We start from the raw sequence: 20,731 nt of genomic DNA on the forward strand, positions 1-20,731 counted from the left end.
TCATAAGGCTTCGATGGCGATGTACTTGGCCAGAGTCAAACAGGTGGGCTAGAAGGTCCTGGGGCCAGTCTGTTGCTTTGCTGACAGAACCACAGTGCCTGCATCGCCGTGGCCTACTCCAGACTTGTGCTTGACACTGAATTTGGGCTGAATTTGGCCTTGCACTCTGCCAGAGGGCACCTGTTGGGAGTGTTTTGACCAGGTGGGTGTATATGACAAGTTTTATTTTTCACCCAGATCATCGAAAAACACGCAGGACACAGTCGGAGTAGGGTATTTCGGGAGGTGGAGACGCTCTATCAGTGTCAAGGAAACAAGTGAGTATAGTGTTGGGTGACTTGCTGCTTCTCTGTGGGGGATGGTTGGCTGCAGAAAAGGAGGTTATTTCTCACCATCTCCCAACCCCAGCAGTTAGCTCTTGCTCCTTCCCCCACAACTGTATATAATTCCTTCCATCTTACAATTTTTAAAAGAGAGAGAGAGAGACAGAGAGAAGCAGCAGCAGCAAAGAAGCTGTCTTCTGTGTAGGCTGAAGTACTGTACATACCAGGAATTTAGGCAAGTTAGAAGAGCGAGCAATCTGCATCAGTGGCTGCTTGGGAAAAAAATAGGTTTTATTTCTTGAAAGCACCTGTAGAAAGTAGGTTGAGTGTTGCCTAGTAGAAATCTATAGGGACCTGCTTTAGTAAATAGATGAGGATGATGATAACTATGGAGACTATTTGTGCTGTTTTCTTTTTCTTTTTTTTTTGTTTTCTTTTTCTGGCATATTTACATATGTGCAGCTACTACTAGGGCTTCCCTCATAGCTCAGTTGGTAAAGAATCCACCTACAATGCAGGAGACCCTGGTTCAATACCTGGGTCAGGAAGATCCGCTGGAGAAGGGATAGGCTACCCACTACAGTATTCTTGGGCTTTCCTTGTGGTTCAGCTGGTAAAGAATCCACTCGCAATGCAGGAGACCTGGGTTCAATCCCTGGGTTGAGAAGATCCCCTGGAGAAGGGAAAAGTTAACCACTCCAGTATTCTGGCCTAGAGAATTCCGTGGACTGTATAATCCATGAGGTTGCAAAGAGTTGGACATGACTGAGCAACTTTGACTTTCAGCTACTACTAAGGGTCCTGAAACCTTGTTTAACACTCTTTGCTTGATAACTGGGCCAAGGTGGTCTCTAGCCCCATCTTATTCTGCTCACCACCAGCTCCGAATGAGTGGCTCTGCCACTGTGGCTTTAAATCAGGGTCACCTCTAAGACTCCGCTTCCCACTCTCTCCTGTCATGGCAGAGTCAGCAGGGAGCCAGTGGCCGGTATTGATGGCTTTGTCATTAAGCTTGGAAGAAGGGGGCTGCTGTTGATTTAACTCCAGGCACAGCCTCTACAATCTTCTTTCAAATTAGACCATTTTGGCCATCTTATTCAGATGCCTTTTTGCTAGTAAAAGCCCGATGTCTGTCCCAAAGTGGTCAGCATTTTTTTATGAGAGACAGATTTTTATTTTCAGCCCTGCAGCTTCTGAGTTCAGCATTACAGACTCTACTTGGTTTATTTCATTCTTTAAAAGAAAAAAAGCCCCCAACACCTCTGATATCCAGGCTGGTGGCTTCCCTACTGAGTTACAAGACGACCTTGTTGGCAGAGCGCAGTAATGCTCAGGCAGACAGAGAGTGCTCACCGGGGAAGGCCACAAGTGCTATGGTGGCGGGGAACGCGGCCGTTTCATTAAGTAGCGCTTAGCAGTTAGGGTCTAGCGGTGCCCACGTTAGGCCCCAAGTCTATTTGACAGATGTTTCCATTTTCTCCAGGCAATGTAAATACTGCCCCGTGATTTATGGGCAAGAGGGAGGGCAAGTAATTATTTGCTGCTTGCCTCCAGGACACACACCTACTATTCAGTGTTATTAGCCGCAATTGCTTCCAGTCGGCTGCAGATTTTATTCAGTTTAATGTGACCGGGACTTTTTTTTATAACTCTACCTAGTGGGTTTTAGGGTTGGGGTTTGACAGCACAGACTTGGTGAAAACACCAGAGACTAAACATTATGGAAAGATAAGGTGACCTGAATCTTGCTCACACCATTGGCTACTTCTTAAACCTGGGTCTTTAATAAGCATTCTGATTTCAAGTTGATTTCTGCCCATTACAGAGCATCTGTTGTTGGTTTTTTTTTTTTTTGTCTATTTAAAAGTGAGCTTCAATCTATAACACCATTTTCCCTTTTTTCTTTTCCTCCTATTTTTCCCTATTTAAGGCACATTTTGGAGCTGATTGAGTTCTTTGAAGACGACACAAGGTTTTACTTGGTCTTTGAGAAACTGCAAGGAGGTACTTACTGTTGAGCGTGTGTTTGGACTTCTGATTAAGACCCAGGGTAGTGATCATCCATCATGAATCCCAGAGACTTCTAAAATGAGTCAAGCTAATAAAAAGGATGAAGGACTTAAAACTGCCCTTGATTTGGGAGAAGGGAGGCCGGAGGGAAGGATGATAATTAGCATTTTGCAGGAGTTAGAATGTCATTGGTATGTACATTCTATAAATGCCTATGCCTTCTCATTATAATAGGGCTCATATATAGATATATTTCATCATCAATTTATCAATCCATTGTTTTGACATATTCACTATTTAATGGAATTAATTATGGGCAGAAGCTTTTACATCTACTGCGAAGTCCAAAAAGGCTCACCGGAGGAGAGGAGGGACACATTGTTTAGGACACAGACCAGGACAGAAAGGAGGCCTGAGAAGTGCCGTCCTGCAGATGGAAAGATGCCACTCTTGACCACCGCTGCTACTGCCATCACCCACACACGTGATCGCTGGAATATATAAGTTGCTTTTCTGACATAGAGAAGCCCCTTCCCTCCCTATCACTCGCCCATCCCTAGGTTACATTTGCAAAAAGGTTAAGGAGGATGTCTGGAGTGGAATGGAGGTCTACACGGGGAGGGGCTAGGTGGTTAAGGGAGCTCCGTCACTTACTAGCTATGTGACCTTGAGCAAGTCATCTAACCTTTCCAAATGGTACTCTCTGTAATCTGTAAATAGGGGAAATGACAGCTCTTACCTCCTTGGAACACTGTCAAGATTAAATGAGATAATTCGTGTGAAATGCTTAGCTCAGTGCCCAGTGGGCAGTAAAGGTTTAATAAATGTCAGCTGTTAATATTATTAAAACAATTGGGTGTACTGAGGGCTATTGTAGACATGTACTCTTCACCTTCCCTTTTAACAAATTTGGAAACAAGACTTGAGCAAGCTCAAGACTTAACCTAAAGCCAGTTTTCTCAGAATGTTCCACAGTGTATTGGGATCCTTTGATTACTCTGGCAAGTGAAAGATCTTTCATCCTCTTCCCACGTCAAAAGCCAGAGATAATAAGTAAACATGTGCCATTTGTAGGACACAGAGCACCTTCAGGCCAGAAATTCTGGCTTCCAGTGGTGAGCACAGACCACATGGAACCAAGCCATATGCTCATGCCTGTGTGTGCCCCGCTTCACCCAGCGACACTAGCGCTGTGAGTCACCTGTTGTGAGATGCTTGATGCAGCCGGCTTCATCTGTAGCCATATCACTCAGAGCACAGCTCTACTGAGGCCAGACTCAGTGGGTAAAAAAGAGTGATTGGTTGGCTCAGGAAATCCTATCCCCCAAGCAGTCAAACCACAAGTCCTGCTGAGGAGAGGTCTGCCCAGGCTCCGGGGCCAGACTTACTGGGCTCGAGTCCTGATGACGCCACCATTTACTGACACGTGATCTGGAACAAGTTGCTTAACCTTCCTTGGCTTCAGGTTAGTGAGGATTGCTCTGTTTTGTACATTTATGTCCAGTTGCAGTGAGGATAAGATAATCTATTTAAAAAATATCACATAATGCTTGGTACAGAGCAACTACTCAATAAATATTAGCCATTGCCAACAAAATAACAGCAACAATAATAATAATAAATGGGAAATTTCAGGAGAGAAAGCAGTTTTTTCCCTTTTTCTAGACCTTTACACAACCAGTAGAGGTGTGGCATTTCCACCTGAAGTCCTGTGCTCTTGTTTGGACCTGAGCTCAGATGCAAGGGAGGAAAAGTTCCTCTAGAGAGGCCCCCAGCCCCAGGTGGAGTCACTTTTAGTTCTTGTCGATTTCAGAAGCCAGATCTGCCCCACATCTGCCCTTCTGCACTCATCATAGACAGGTGCAGAAGATAGCTGTCCGGTTCTGTTCAGTCCAGTTTTGTGCTGGTACCTGGTCTGTGCCAGATACCACACTGGTGCTGGACATTCAGTGATGAGTAAGCCTGTGTCCCCACCTGAAACTTTTGAAAACTTGGCCTCTGAGAAGGTACTACTCTTACTAGAGCCTGAAAAGACGGTCCTCTCTGCCTTCTCTGCTCTTCAGGCTCCATCCTGGCCCACATCCAGAAGCAGAAGCACTTCAATGAGCGAGAAGCCAGCCGAGTGGTGCGGGATGTCGCCGCCGCCCTTGACTTCCTGCACACCAAGGGTGAGCCGGGCCTTGGCCTTAGTGGGTGGGTTGGGCTGGTTGCCTCTGAGGGCCAAGGGAGAGGGGCAGGCCAGGTAGAAGGCTGGGAGCTGGTGCAGCTAGCAGGCACACCCAGGACGTTGAGGGGGCAGGCCAGGGTGGCTCCTACACTTCTGAGGGGGATGGCAGGTGGTTGTGGAGCTATTACACAGGCTAGGGATACAGGAGAAAGAGCAAGCAGGGGAAAAACTAGATTTCATGTTGAACAAGGGATGTCTGAGTGTGTATATGTGAATGATCTTTTCCTTTACTAATGAAGAATACAAAAATCATGCATAATACAACCTAGATTCTAGGCTGAATATTTGGGTATTTTTCAATCTAGTGTTTTAAAATATATCACCTGTATCTCTCTTTTCAAAATTGGCATGGTAGTATATGTGTAGTTTTATATCTTGTTCACAATAAATGAGAAATGCATTTTTCTATTAACATGGTAAGTTGGAGGTATCTGTTGAACATTGATTGTGATGGTAAATAGCAGGCTACTATTGTTTGAATTACACTTCAGTGTATGGTTCCTTATCTAGAACTTTTGTAGTCAATTAAATATTTTTGTACAATGTATCTTTCCACATTTCTGGAAATATATTTACTATCACATACATTTTAAAATTTGCCTAACAGCAGTACCATGGCAAAAATGAATTCTGGCTTCACCTTTTTTTTTTTACCAACTATGTTCTCTCGCAGTAACAGTGGCTCCCTCCTAGAGCTGTGGTGAGAAATAAGAGATCATAATGACATCATCAACAGTAGCTAACACTTACGTAGCACTTGTTATGTGCCAGGCACTGTCCTAGGTCTTTTATATATATATCGATGCGCTTACATAATTGTATGTCTCTTGTGTGTGTGTTGTACACATGTAACAGTGGAGCACAGTGCCTGGCACATAGTAGTTCTTCAAAAATATTTCCTCTACCCCCCACCCCCACCAGGCAGGCAGCATTTTTCTTCCTTATACTAATTCCCTTAAAGAAAAGTATCCTGCCTTCTGGGGGTGGGGTGGAGCGCATACTTTGAGGCTCAGTTCTGCTCCTTTCACTTCTGTGACAGTGGCCAGGCTCGTTGGTCAGGAGTGCTTAGGTCCACTTGCAGCCATGGTGCTCCTGCATCCTGCTTTGTGCCAGTGATACAGTGCAGCTGGTGAGGCGTGTGCAGGAGGGGAGGCTCACTGATCCACCTCACTTCCTCTGGGGCCTGAGGAAACTGCTCCGTGCCCACACTAGGGGCCTGACTTGCACATGGGATGAAAATTCCTAGAAGGGGGCATCGGTACTTTGCACAACATGATGAATAGCAGTAGTTCTGTTTCTGAAAGCTGGGATGCATGTACGTAACACCTGCCTGACAGAGATTTACAACTGCTCTCCAAGCAGCCTCGGTAGATTGCAAAACTGGGTCACGCTTTTTACAAGATCCATACCTTGGAGGGGGGTAAAGGTGGTTTTATTTCTTATTTATTTATTTATTTTCACCAGAATGCACTACAGGGACCAGAGGCTGGTGGTGTCTTAGGAGTTCTGAAGTGAGCTGGTTAACATCTAGATGGCCAGCTGCCCATGTGACTAGAAGTTGGAGGGGATGAAAAACGATTTGCAGCTGAACTTGGCTGTTTTCTAAATAACTTCACACCTGAAAGATGAATTGGGCTAGAATGGGTCAGCCTGAAACAAGTTCCATACTTTTAAATACTGGACACAGTGCAGCTCAACCTCTGGGAAATGAACTGAAGCAGCTCGATGGCCGGTGTGCTCACCGAGGCAGGCCCATTATTATGGCCTGACTCTTAGTTCTCAGGCCGGGGGATGATGGGGCCACGGGCATCTATTTGAAGGGTAAGGCTCCATGTGTGGCTTGTGATCCTTCTGTGGGAGCACTTGCTGTAATGGAAAATATCTTTCACTTTTAGTGCAGCAAGCTGCAGCCTGGCTCAATTTGTGCAGCCTGGACTGAGTTGCTCTGGGTTCTCATTCAATTAGGTGACTGATGAAGTTACTTAGCCTGCTGGAGCTCAGGTTCTTCCTCCCTAGTGAAGAGCGTCCGGCGGGCTGGGCCTCTGCCTCCTGCCAGTGAGCCAGAGGGCTGCCGGCGAAGTTGATCAGCAAGGGGGGTATAGTGAAGCAGAGTCTGCTGTTCTCCATTATTCCATGAATCCTCTGCTGCTTCCCAGTACTTCCAAGCAGTAGCTGTTGGGCTTTTACTCTATTTTACAGCTCTTCTATCTCTGCACCATATACTCTGCAGGAGGAAAAAGGAATGGGAGGTTTCTTAGTCCACCACTAGAATACCATGGCCATGAGTCTTTGTCAGTGTCTTTGGTTAGAATATGGTTTACCCCCAGATGCCTTGTTGGCCAAGTCAGCAGCTTTTAATGCCTCCTGTAAGCTGCTACCTGCAGTCTCCTTCAAGGACGTCTAACCAAAATGCAGGGATTGTTGTTGTTTAGTCCCTAAGTCGCATCCTACTCCTTTTTGACCCCATGGGGACTAGCCCACCAGGCTCCTTTGTCCATGGTCTTATTCAGGCAGGAATACTGGAGTGGGTTGTTGTTTCCTCTCCAGGGGAAATCTTCCCAATCCAGGGATTGAACCCATGTCTGCTGCATTGGCAGGCAGATTCTTTCCACTGAGCCACCAGGGAAGCCCAAAATACAGGGGAGGTTCTTAAGAACAGCACCCTTGGGCCAGAGCAGTCCTTGCTGACCTTCTGATAGAACTGTCTTATACATGCAGAGCAAGTAAGAAGGGAGTCAGACAAGCTTTGGGAGATTTGTTAACTAACTCTCTATCCTCTGAATATTCAGGGAGTCCTACTGAAGGAATCTTTTTTTTTTTTAAGTTGGCCACACAAGAAGAAATGAGGTAAAGTAGTTCCAGCCCCCTGAGATGCTCTTAAACAAGACACTAATTATTTCTTCACTGCTGTTCCAAGCAGGGCTGTTTGGAGGGCTCTTTACTCTGGTTCGTATTAGGCTGCTTACTCAGGGTTGGCAGTGCAGTGCTGAGAGGTGGGCTAGCTGGGATTCATTTAGCCCTTCTTATCCCTACCAGACTTCTAAAGCTTCTGCTTCAGAAGAACTTGCAGAATCAACTGGGCTTTCTGTTTGTGTCTCTGGTTACTTCTGCCTCCTGTAGCTCGTTGATTTTTTAATGTACCATAATTGGGAATTAATCTGCGAACAGCAGCATTTGGAAAAAATTAATTGTGTATGGAATGTTTGATAATTGTGTGTATATGTTAACCATTTCTTTGTTCTTTGTCATTTCAGGCATTGCTCATCGCGATCTGAAGCCAGAAAATATACTGTGTGAATCTCCAGAAAAGGTACCTGGGGCCTGATTCAGGGTGTCACAGTTGACACAGACGCAGGGAAGCCATCCTTACTTTCGGTGTAAATCATCAGCGGCTCTCTCAGCCTCAGTTGAACTGACTGTTACAGACACGTGAAAGTCTTATCCTAATGTGTAGTGTTTCTACGTCCCAGGCAGGGCTAGTCCTGGGCCCTTCTGTGTTCTTTATGAGCAGATTGTCGTAAACCTAAGAATTTGTAAAATATATGAGACCTGCACACAGTGATTGTTTTCTAGTCCACTGCACCTACATTTAGAACAGTAGATGGGAGTCAAACAACAGTTCAATCTTAAATCAAGCAAATCTCGGCTTGTGAAAATGATGTTTATGTTACAGAATGTATGCCTGCTATCGTCTACCACTACAAGCTATAGTTAGGAAGCAAGTTCTTAAAAAGGGTTTCTGCTTCCATTTTTATTTCCAAAGGTCCCGATTAAAAAGAAGACATTTATACTTGGTGTTGAACAAATGCAACCTATTTTTTTTAAGCTATTGGATTTCTTTACCTATTTTTGGCTGTGCTGGCTCACGGCCTTGGTAGTTTGCTGTGTGTGGGCTTAGTTGCCCCACTGCATATGGGATCTTAGTTTCTGGACCAGGGATTGAACCCATGTTCATTTGCAGGCAGATTCTTAACCACTGGACCACCAAGAAAGTCCCCAGATGCAATCTATTTTAATCTTTATCTTAAGCTGTTACTAAATGGAAGTGTTTGCATTTCCATAAGCATATGTGAATTTGACAGATTCTTTGTTAGGAGAGTTTAAGCATAGGTTATTTTGATGGCCCACATTCCTAGCTCTGTGTGTATACATGTACATATTCATGATACACGTGTTTTGGAATGGATTCGGAGAGAGCTCATAAATAAGGAATGACTGTGAGGGAACATGTGAATCAGCCTGCTACTAGAATGCTTTTGTGGGAGATAGAAATATAGTCACTCAAATAAGAGCTTGTGGCTTCCTGTCCATAGCTCTGGCATAAAACTATAATTTATCATGATTATCATTATGGTTAATATTAATAATTACATTTAACATTGTTTGAGCACTTACATTGTGCCAGGCACTTACATTTATTTCATCTAGTTTTTATAAAATCTCATGAGGTAGATAACTATTATTTTCATTTTATGGAGATGAGGAAACTGAAGTTTAGATAGAGTAAGAAATTGCCCAGTCACTCAGTTGATAAGTAGCAGAAATTAAAACTTGAAGAAGGGAATGGCAACCCACTCCAATATTCTTGCCTGGAAAATTCAATGAACAGAGAAGCCTAGTGGGCTACAGTCCATGGGGTCACAAAGAGTCAGACATGACTAAGCAACTAACACTTTCAGATATTAAAGCTAAGGTAGTCTGATCCCGGACTCCACTGGTGCTCTGAACCACTCTGTCATAGCATCTCTGATTTATAGTGTACTTTCATATCCTTTGTTTCATTTGATCTTCATAACACAGGTTTGTTGCCCCTTTTTATGGTTGAAAAATGAAAATTAAAAGAGACTAAGTGTCAAATGACATCACCAAGAAAGTGAAAAAGCAACCCACAAATGGGAGAAAGTATTGCAAATCACATATCTGATAAGGATTTAATATCCAAAATATGTAAAGAACTTCTAAAACTCAACATCAAAAAGACAATGTAATTAAAAAATGAGCAAAGAACTTGAAAAGACATTTCTCCAAAGAAGGTATACAAATGGCCAGTAAGAAAAGATGTTCAACATCCTTAGTCATCAGTTCAGTTCAGTCGCTCAGTTGTGTCCAGCTCTTTGCAACCCCGTGAATCGCAGCACGCCAGGCCTCCCTGTCCATCACCAACTCCCAGAGTTCACTCAGATTCATGTCCATCGAGTCGGTGATGCCATCCAGCCATCTCATCCTCTGTTGTCCCCTTCTCCTCCTGCCCCCAATCCCTCCCAGCATCAGGGTCTTTTCCAATGAGTCAACTCTTCCCATGAGGTGGCCAAAGTATTGGAGTTTCAGCTTCAGCATCAGTCCTTCCAATGAACACCCAGGCCTGATCTCCTTTAGGATGGACTGTTTGGATCCTTGCAGTCCAAAGGACACTCAAGAGTCTTCTCCAACAGCACAGTTCAAAAGCATCAATTCTTCGGCACTCAGCTTTCTTCACAGTCCAACTCTCACATCCATTCATGACCACTGGAAAAACCATAGCCTTGACTAGATGGACCTTCGTTGGCAAAGTAATATCTCTGCTTTTCAATATGTTATCTAGGTTGGTCATAACTGTCCTTCCAAGGAGTAAGCGTCTTTTAATTTCATGGCTGCAATCACCATCTGCAGTGATTTTGGAGCCCCCAAAAATAAAGACTGACACTGTTTCCACTGTTTCCCCATCTATTTCCCATGAAGTGATGGGACCGGATGCCATGATCTTCGTTTTCTGAATGTTGAGCTTTAAGCCAACTTTTTCACTCTCCTCTTTCACTTTCATCAAGAGGCTTTTTAGTTCCTCTTCACTTTCTGCCATAAGGGTGGTGTCATCTGCATATCTGAGGTTATTGATATTTCTCCTGGCAATCTTGATTCTAGCTTGTGCTTCTTCTAACCCTTAGTCATCAGGGAAATGCAAATCAAAACCACAGTGAGATACCACCTCACATCTACTAGGATGGTTATAATACAGAAAACAGAAAATGAAAAGTGTTGATGAGATGCCACCTAAGAGGTAAACAAAACCACTTAAGCCACCTCTCTTGCCTGACTCCTGGACACACCCCTACCTTCACCCCGTTAGGGAACAAGCTCACCATGCCCTTGGGGGCGAGTAAACAAGGGAATTTATTGCTTGTTTTTGCTCCCCCTTGCTGCAGTAAGGACGCCCATAAAGCTTTACCTGATATTGATGAGGATATAGGGAAATTGGAACTCTTGCCCATTGCTGGTGAGAGTGTAAAATGGTGCAACCACTGTGAAAAAGTTTGGCAGTTCCTCAAAAAGCTAAGCATAGCATTACCGTAACACTCAGCAATTTCACAGCTGCATATATACCTAAAAGGGTTGAGAACAGAGACTTGAGCACCAGTGTTCATAGCAGCACTAATCACAATAGCCAGAGCTGGAAACAATCCAAGTGCCCATCAACAGATGAATGGGTGAACAAAATGTGGTATATCCATACAATTGGAATATTGTTCACCTGTAAAATGGAACGATACCCTGACACGTGCTACCACTTGGATGAACCATCTGGACACAAAAGGACAAATTTTGTGTGATTCCATTTAATGAAATATCTGGAATAGGCAAATTCATAGAGACAGAAAGTAGGTTAGATGTTACTAGGGCTGGAGAGAGGGGGAATAAGTTATTGCTTAATGTATACAGAGTTTCAGTTTGAAGTGATGTGAGGGTTTTGGAAAGACACTGGTAATGGTTGCACAACAGTATGAGTATAATTAATGCTACTGAATTGTAAACTTAAAAATAGTTAAAATTTATGTTATATATATTGGGTTGGCCACAAAGTTCATTTGGGTTAAATGAACTTCGTGGCCAACCCAGTATTTTAACCACAAGAGAAGCTAAGTGAAAAGGAAAAGAGGAAGGGTAGACTATAAGGGAGAGCCAAGGAAAGGAGGGAGGAAGGCGCAGCAGGCAAATAGTGAGTGAGGACTGGCACTTTGACTCACCCACTGTGCTACTTCCACCTCGCAGACCATTCCCACACCACGTGTGTGCACAGCAGCCTCACGTGGCTGCAGAGATGATCTGTGCTGTTTGCCATCTCAGGTGCAGTGTCCAGTCTGGGGGAGCTGGGCTGCTACATTGCTGCTGCCCAGAATGACGAGCCCTCCCAGCCTGAGGGGTTTCCTGGAACATAGAACTTTCAGTGCTTAAATCGACAAAGCCCCAAGCAAGCAAAACCTGTTCAGTCACCCCAAGCCACCTGAAGTGGTCGAGGGTTTTGTGCAAAACTCCTTTGCCCTGCGGTGAATGAGCTACAAGGAATAGTTCCTACTTAGGGGATACATACTAAGTTCTCTTAACTCCTGAGTTGCAGCCGGCACTGTTGGCAGGAAGTCCATAGGTTTGCTCCTGTCTTCTACTAAGTCCACAACAGTCTGACCCCAGGTGGTACACACATTTTCCCCTAGTCAGGAAATAAGGAAAGAGCACGGGGAAGAGGACACCTTAGGACAGATGCTCAGGTGATCTCTGGTTCACTCAAGGAGGGGAAAATGACCGCAGGTAAAGCTGGGCTCCAGCGTGGCAGCCGCATGACTGTGTACCCACACATGCTGTCTCCTCATGCCCTTCTATTGCTCCTCTTTGTAACTTTGCTTCCTGCTCTCCTTTTCAGGTGTCTCCAGTGAAGATCTGTGACTTTGACTTGGGCAGTGGGGTGAAATTGAACAACTCCTGCACCCCCATAACCACACCAGAGCTGACTACTCCAGTATGTATGGCCGGGCACTTGTGCCGTCTCCTGAGCTCCTGTCCCCAAAGCTCTGGAGAAGACTGAGGGCTGGGGAAGGGAAACCAAGTGTATCTACTGCTACCTGAGTTGCTTAGCCTGACTTCTTGTCTTGATAACCACCCCCAATCCCCCACCCCTCTCCTACTCGATGAAACTGACGTTGGAGCTTTTAGTTTGGGGTGGGTCCACTGCTAATGAGGAGACAAGTTGTATCTATAAGAACTGGCTGAGTCCTGACCCCGTCCCAGGTGACAGGCACTACTCCCAGGCCCACCCTTTTGCTCATGGCGTGTGGACAGCTCCCATTCCCACCGCAGAGTTGGGGCACGTCCACTTTGTGGTGAGGATGGGGAATGTCTCTGTGGTGTGGTGAGAACTGAGAGGTCCAGGCTGTCTGCACGTAAGCCTGGCCAAGTTATCCTGTTGCTTCTCTCACTTCCCATTTCCTCCCCAGATGGGCTGCTGGAAGCTATTTCTTCCTCAGACATGTCTTGTACATACTGGCTATACTCTAATTATTATATAGTTCTTTTGAGATCTGCATGCTTCATAAGTGAGTTTTCCTAATAATGTTTTTTTAAGACTTGTGATTAAATATGCCCGTGTCTCATCCTAAGCAACATTATTAGAGATGTTTCTGTATTAGCTTCTACCACACTGAGGTACCCTGTTTTCAAAGTCATTAACTCTAATTGCCAATAACAAAGAAAATGTCCTTTCTGCACTCGCCATCTTCCCACCAAATTAGTTTTGTATGTTGGGAGTTGGGAGGAGGGTTGTCTCCCAGTGAGCCTGCAATAATGAAGAGGGGAGTAAAAGGAATTTATTTTGTTTTTATCAGCAGCTTTCTGTGCAAGGATGGGAGGAAGGAGTCCTGGTTTCTTGTCCTAGTTTGCTACCGATGTGCTTGAACAAACCCCCGTCCCATTCTAGTCCTTGGTTTCACCTCCATAAATGGGAGACCTGAGGAGATTGGCTTTGTTCTAAGAGCTCTCCTAGCTTTGATGGTGTCTTAATTCTAAATTCTTATAGAATGCTCAAAGCTAGCAGGGAGGTTTGGCAGGACTTCACTTTAAGAAATCCTTGCTTTATGGAATTGGCTGTCCTCCGAGAGCTGTGCTCCTGGGACATGGAAGTACCTGCTCACTGTGTGACTGTGTGCGGAGAGCCAGTGCAGGGAGAGATGCCTGGAGCTTCTTGACCAGGGGTCTCTGCATACTGCAGAAGGACCTGAGAAGATCAGAGGGGTGACCTGGAACTAACCGGGCTGTGGATCATAGAGAATGCTAGGACTCAGGTGTCAAATGTCCAGTGACCCAGCTTTTCTAAGTGCCTTGGTGGCACCTAGCAAGCTCTCTGGCTGACTTTCCTGACAGCTTCTTCCTCTGCAACTCCATCCTCTCGCTCAAGTCCCATCACAGTCTTCTTCCTGGACTGAGCCCGTCTCTTCTCTGCCATTCCCCCTTCCCCATGTCTGGCCCCCACAGTGCGGCTCTGCAGAATACATGGCCCCCGAAGTGGTGGAGGTCTTCACGGACGAGGCCACTTTTTATGACAAGCGCTGTGACCTGTGGAGCCTGGGCGTGGTCCTCTACATCATGCTGAGCGGCTACCCGCCCTTTGTGGGTCACTGTGGGGCCGACTGTGGCTGGGACCGGGGAGAGGTCTGCACAGTGTGCCAGGTGAGCCCAGGGCCCGCTGCGGGGTCAGGGGGTTGTGGGAGGCCAAGCAGGACAGGGCTCGGTGCTTGTGCCAGATCCGGAAGCAGGTGGATCGTGCCCTGTCCCTCTCTGGCCAAGGGCAGCCACCAGGTGAGATGGAGATAATCAGGCCCTTGGCCACTGAGGAGTTCAGGGGAGGTTGTTAGAGAAGATCACTCCTGAGCTGAGTGAGTCTTAGGGGCAGAGTCTGGACCCAGGGGAGGAGAGGCACAAAATGCAAGTAGAAGGAACAAGACGATTGAAGACAGGAGGTTTGTAACAGCTGCGTATGTCGAGGGAGGAGGAGGATGGATAAGGATGATGGTGAGGGGAGAGGAGCCCAGGCATCTGGATGGAGGGCTAAGGAATTGGGCGCCATTCTCTGGTTGCTCGTTCCTCACTAGCCGCCCACCTGGCCACCCAAGAAGAATAGCCATTGTAACCACCCAGGGTCTTCTGTGCAGTTTGACAATTCAGGGGAGGGGAGGGATTGGGGAAGGAGCCCTGGTGGGAATTACCCAGGCCACCAGCTGCACCTGCAGCTGAGGGCGATTGGATCCATGTGATCAGATCATGACAGGTACACCCTGCCCATCCCCTGGCTGGTGTGGCCTCAGGAGGAATCTTCTTTACCTAGAACAAGCTGTTTGAGAGCATCCAGAAAGGCAAGTATGAGTTTCCTGACAAGGACTGGGCTCACATCTCCAGCGAGGCCAAAGACCTCATCTCCAAGCTCCTGGTCCGAGATGCAAAGCAGAGACTGAGCGCTGCCCAAGTTCTTCAGCACCCATGGGTGCAGGGGGTGAGTTACCCAAGGAGAGGGCATTCACCTCTTCAGGCCTGCAGCAAAACCATGAGGAAGCTCTCACATCCCAGTGGCTGACCTCAGCTGAGGGGAGTCAGATGGCAGCTTCATCCCCTGTGCATAGAGAACTGAACTGACCTCTGACCTCACCCCATGCTGACCCCTTACAGATATCACTGACTTGGATCTAACCTTGGCCACACACTAAGCCCCTAGGTGACCCATGTGTCTCTGGAATGGACAGAAGCCTCTGGGAGATTCGCCACATGCTTCCCACCCTTGGCAGAGGCACACAGTCCAGGGAGCAGCCTGGCTGGGGGCACCGCCACTTACACAGAAGTGCCACTACCTGAGAGTGTGCAGAAGCAGGGCCTAGCCACCCTGCTTGCTGTGCGGCTGCACTGGGGGCTCATAACTTCTCCTCCTGGTGCTGGGGTCTGGCTGCAGCTTTCCTGAGAGGCACATGCTGCTGTTTTCCCCAAGGAAGGATCCAAGTTTTCACTCAAAAACATTGTTAAGCATCCTCCTCAGTTAATCATGATAGCAGACCCTGTCCCTCCAAGGGGTCTGCCAGACCTCCTGTGATCTTACTGTCTCGTTGGTCTGCCAGGCCCTTGACCCTGGGGCTGGTTGCCAGCCCCAGTTACAAGTGGGGACCCAATTCATGGGTCTCCAAGTGACTAATTCCAGCCACCCAAGAGCTGCTGTCTATACTGAGCATCTGCCACATGACAGGCTCTGGCAGTAGTGGGAGGAGCAGGACCAGGGTCCTATCTTCATGTTCTGATGGGGAGAGGGAACCAAGGGGACATGAGGATAGAATGGCAGATGCTTATCTAAAGTGCTCAGGGCACCACAGGACAAAGACCCACCTCTGCTTGGGACAGGGGTTGGGGGGCAGTAGGACAAGGGGAATGCCTCACGGGGATGTGACCTGGAGCTGGGGTCTCTGAGGGTGGTTAGGACTTCACCAGGGAGAGAGAGGGCTCTCCATGCAGAGGCAGCTGGGTTGGGTGCTGTATCTTGCTTGCTGTCTCCTTGGAAGGTCTGACTGCCTGCATGCCTGGGCAAGTCCCTGTTCTGGGCCCGAAGCTCTAGTAAGCTGCCCCCTCTGCTGGCTTGGGTAGGGGCCGCACTTGAAAGAGGGGGCAGTGCTTACCCACACATCTGTCCTTCCCGTTCTAGCAAGCTCCAGAAAGGGGACTCCCCACGCCGCAAGTCCTCCAGAGGTAAATGCTCCTGTCACACTCAACTCCCTTCCTCATTTGGCTTTAACTTTTCCTTCAAGCTCTCAGCCATGCTGGGGCCAAGGTGGGGGACGTGGAGTCCATCTCTAAGCTCAGATGTCTGGCCTCCCTCTTCCCGCTTCTCTTCCTTGTCTCCCTCTACAGTAAATCTGCTCCCTCTCTTCTCTTCCACCTGGTTTCCCCTGCCCCAACGTCTTTAAGATCCCTCCCTAGGCTGTTTGCAGAAGAAAAACCTGTTTTGTGGATCCTCATGATTCATAACTGGAAATCACTATTTACAGCCCAAAGCACACCAAGGTTTCCTTCTACTGCAGGGGGTTGTTAAAAGTAGCAGAAATCCGGGGCCGGGTAAGGCAGAGGGACCAAGAGTCATATACACTACTAGACAGACAATAATAACAGCCACTGTATAAGAAATACCACCCACCAGGTTTTGTACTAAGGGCTTTGCATGTGTTGTATCCCATAAGCTTTACAATAAATTTAAAAGAGGGATGTTCCTATTGCTCCCATTTTATAGATGAGAAAACTGAGGAATAGAAGTTAACTTAAGGGTGCAGTCCATAGGGCTGCAAAGAGTCAGACATGACTGAGCACACACGCATACACCCAGTAGCCTAGGGAGTGAGACTTTGAATCAGATCCGTTTGACGCTAGTGCCTTTTAACACCAGATCATGTTCCCAATGAGCACTCCCTATTCCTCAAGAGCCAGGGCTAAAGACTCTGGGAGTCAACCTCCTGGCCAGTTTCTCAGAACTAAACAGGGAAGTCTTTCACTTTATAGTCACAAATCATTTGAGTCCAACTTGGGTTCCTCCCTGACTCTGTAGAGCTGCATCCAGAATCTTTGAGGCTCCAAACCTCAGGTCCAGCTTAGAATACTGATTCAGCAAACCCAGAGCCAGGTTCTGGGACTCAGACGTAAAGGCATAGCCCCTGCTCTTGGAGCCCCCTATCCTGACGGAGAGGGATGTATGTGGGTGAGTTTCATGTGCCGTGGCCCTTCCTCTGATAGAGCTGTGTGCAGAGCCCTGAGAGCTCAGAAGAGGGGGCTCTGGATAGAAGGGAGCGTTTGTCCCAGCTCTTTACTGTCCTTGAGGCTCAAAGCCTCTCTAGCCCCAGTGAGTCAGATTCCAAACCCAAGCAAGAATCTCTTTGGGAAGAGCAACCTGTGCCAGCTCGGAAAAGTCCAGTGGGAGCACAGAACCGCAGCAGCTGGGGCGGGTGTCAAGGAGCTGGCCAGTGGACCCTGCTGAACCCTGCCTCCCTCTCTTCCGTGCTCCTCTCCCCCATCCCTGCAGGAATAGCAGCACAATGGACCTGACGCTCTTCGCGGCTGAGGCCATCGCCCTTAACCGCCAGCTGTCTCAGCACGAGGAGAACGAGCAGAACAAGCTGGCCGAGGAGTGTGAGGCGCTGGCTGAGGGCCTCTGCTCTGTGAAGCTCTCCCCTCCCTCCAAGTCCCGCCTGGCCCGACGGAGGGCGCTGGCCCAGGCAGGTCGCAGTGGAGATGCGCCACCCAGCCCGACACCCACAATGCCAGCGCCCTGACCCACTCTGGGCCCCAGGCCTGCCAGGCCCTGCCACCCTGGAAACCTGTGAGAGGCCTGCTGTGCAGCTCCGTCCAGGCCTTTTCCTCCACGAAGGCTCTCATCCTCCTGTCCCCAGAGTCCTCAAGGAAAAAGCTTTTTCCAAAGCGGGGGAGGGTCGTCTTTGAAAAGGAAAGCAATCACTTGTCACTTTGCATAATGGCCTGCGGCAGGGACATCTCTTTACTGGGCTTCTGCCCACCTGCTCACCCGCTGTGGATGGAGGATCCAGCCCACTCTCACCGCCAGGCAGCTGTAGGGCTGGGGCTGCGGCCTTCGGGGAGCCAGCCTTGAGAAGCGTCCATTGACAGAGGCTCTTCCCTCTCGCCGCACTGTCACCCGCTCTGGCGGTCCTTCCACCTTCATGTGTCCTCCGGACGTCCTCCCCCATGGCTAAGCGAAGCCATCCCCTCAATTCAGGAAGCCAGATCAGTCTTCCAGTCGATGGCGCAGAGAAGCACATAATCTTTCTTTGCTGTGACCAAAATGTGTCCCTCATTTATCATCCTCTTCCTTGTTTGGGGTTGCTGCTAAAGTCAGTATTATTTTGTTTTTAAAGATGCGGGGTTTTTTGTTTGTTTGTTTTTAACCACACTCTTCCAGCAGAGATGAGACTTTTAACTCCCCCTATGAGCCCATGGACTTTCCAGAGCTCTTGGCACTCACACTTCTCTCCTGAATGTCCATGCATTTGGAAGATGTTAATCAGCTATTTCTGTTACTCTTAACTGGTTTTAAGCTGTTCAGACAATGAGTGACTTAGAGACCAGTTTGTCTGCTGCTTCCTCCCTCAGGCCTGTTGCAGACGGCAGTGCAGGTCTGGGGCAGTGAGGAGCTCTGTGCCTGATGTGGTGCGAGTTTGGAGGCTGCCCAGCCACCCTGGTTGGAGCCATGTGGTGTCTGCTGCTGGTGAGCACAGAGGCATATCCAGCATCAGATAGCTGAGCTGCTTAGTTACCCAAGAAAATTGATTTGCATATGTCATGTTTATATGGTGCAAGGACACATTGCACTTATTTTAATAAAACTGTTTTCAATTCTGGTGTCTTCCTGGTGGTCCTTTCTTCACCTGCAGTCCTGAAGAGGAGACAGGCCTTCTGGAGAGGGGCTGAGTCTAGCCGAGGGGGTGGGGTGCCTCTTGTCAAGACGTCTAAATACAGCACTTCATTGGATCCATGACACAAGGTGAAGGAGAGATCACTGCTTCTCTTTTTTAAGTGAGGAAATGAAATTCACCTACCATCTGTCAGTCTCTCACTCTGTGCCAGGACCCAGAGAGAAGTAGGAAGCAGCCTCTGCCTTTTAGGATCTCCCATCGGGTAGAAGAGGCTGTGTCAGCAGCCTTCACGCAAGCTAACCTCAAAGAGCACTTCGACAGGTATACCCTGTCCCCAGCCCAGCCCACCCACCCAAGCAGAGCAGAGTCCCCTCTGTCTGAAGCAGCACTGAGCCTTCCTCGAGGCTCCATTGTGTGCCCAGGACTGTGTTTGTCCTCCCAGAGTTGGCAACAAAGAAAAACGGCACCTCCATCCATGTGTTTGTCTAGCAGAGGGCTTCTGTGCCCGTTGCCCTAGTAATCCTCAGAACCAGACTCAGAGGGCTGTTTGGGAAGGGCCTTTAGAAATTCCCAAGGAGGATGTGAATTTGATCCCTAGTCAGGGAACTAAGATCCCACATGCTGAAGAGCAACCAAGCCTACCTGCCACAACTGAGCCCAGGCGCTCCTGACCATGTGCCGCAGCTAGCAAGTCCATGTGCCACAGCAAAAGGCCTGCATGATGCGATGAGAAACTGACCCAGCCAAATAAATAATCAAAAATTTTTTAAACATTTAAAGATATAAATTTTCAAAAAAAAATTCCCAAGGAGGTGGCAGAGGGAGGTCCGAGTGTCGGGCAGTCGACTGGGCTCTGCTGCTAGCTCTTCTCCCTGGGAGAGCGGGAAGCTGAGATGGGGTGCAGGGCTCTTTGCTGTGGGGGCGAGTCATGGGCCAGGCTGCCAGCTGTTCTGCACTGTGAACCCTCCGTGGTGACGAGGACGTACTTTCTGATGATGGTCATTTCTTTGCAGGAACCCTTGCCGTCCTTGCATCCCTTCATCTACCCAACGTGGGATGGGCTGGATAAACAGGCCTACAGACTCTGAGCCTTTTGACCCTAAGTCTCCCTGCCCCTGGAGACTGGGAACCAGGGTGTGAGTCTTGTCTCTAGACTCCAACCCCTCTCTGGTCAGTTCTCCAGGTTGGCCCAGCAGGGTGTGACTTACGGGAGCTTCCTGGACCAAGTATTCCCCCATCCTACCCACTGGGTGCACCTGGCAAGGTCTCTCTTGTCCATGGCTCTGCTCTCCCAACCACTGTGCCTACTTTGGTTTTGCTGGCATTCTCATGCACTTACTGAGTACTTTCTGAGAAGCTCACAGGCATCTCATTTAATTCTCAGCAGTCATGAGTTAAAGTGCTATTTTATGGCACTTAACATGAAAAACCAAGCAGAGCAAGGGGAAAAAAAACCCAGCTTGCCCACAGCTGTAGAGCTAGGAAGGTAGAAGTGGAATTTTTCCCACAGACCTGATGCCCAGAGCTGTGCTGCCTGGGTTCAAATCCCAGGTGTTTCACTTACTGGCCTTGGGCAAGTTACTTAATTCTCCAAGGGTCTCAGTTCCTTAAACCAGAAAGAAACTGAGGAAGCTAATGCTTATCTCATGGTGCTGTTGTGAAGTTACAAATTAATAAATGTAAAGTATTTAGAGCAGTTCCAAGCACACATAGTAAGTGCTCAGTAAATATTAGCTGTGACTGTTGTTTAGTCGCTAAGTCGTGTTCAACTCTTTTGCAACCTCATGGACTGTAGCCCACCAGGCTCCTCTCTCCATGGATTTCCCAGGCAGGAATACTGGAGTGGGTTGCCATTTCCCTTCTCCAGGGGATTTTCCCAATGCAGGGGTTGAACCCACGTCTCCTGCATTGGCAGGCAGATTCTTTACCTCTGAGCCACCAGGGAAGCCTGTTAGCTGTGATAGTTGTAGTTATTACTGTCTCCT

The 20,731-nt window shown here is 47.8% G+C and overlaps 1 protein-coding gene across 6 annotated transcripts in view; it reads left to right on the forward strand.

Moving 5' to 3' along the window:
* Nucleotides 1-18,729, forward strand: part of MKNK1 (MAPK interacting serine/threonine kinase 1) — a 43,893-nt gene extending 25,164 nt beyond the window's left edge. For 5 of the 6 annotated variants that reach the window (XM_006052520.4, XM_006052519.4, XM_006052521.4 and 2 more), the window contains 9 exons: nt 238-317; nt 2,254-2,327; nt 4,397-4,501; nt 7,815-7,870; nt 12,230-12,325; nt 13,834-14,028; nt 14,684-14,848; nt 16,037-16,080; nt 17,402-18,729. In XM_006052520.4, coding sequence (XP_006052582.1) covers nt 238-317; nt 2,254-2,327; nt 4,397-4,501; nt 7,815-7,870; nt 12,230-12,325; nt 13,834-14,028; nt 14,684-14,848; nt 16,037-16,080; nt 17,402-17,651 — 1,065 coding nt within the window. In that variant the 3' untranslated portion in view covers nt 17,652-18,729. The remainder of the gene's footprint in view (nt 1-237; nt 318-2,253; nt 2,328-4,396; nt 4,502-7,814; nt 7,871-12,229; nt 12,326-13,833; nt 14,029-14,683; nt 14,849-16,036; nt 16,081-17,401) is intronic. The other variant, XM_025288807.3, reaches the window with a different exon arrangement.
* The last annotated feature ends 2,002 nt before the right edge of the window (nt 18,730-20,731 follow it).

Source organism: Bubalus bubalis, chromosome 6 (genome assembly GCF_019923935.1).
Source record: "Bubalus bubalis isolate 160015118507 breed Murrah chromosome 6, NDDB_SH_1, whole genome shotgun sequence".
NCBI classification, from domain to species: Eukaryota; Metazoa; Chordata; class Mammalia; order Artiodactyla; family Bovidae; genus Bubalus; species Bubalus bubalis.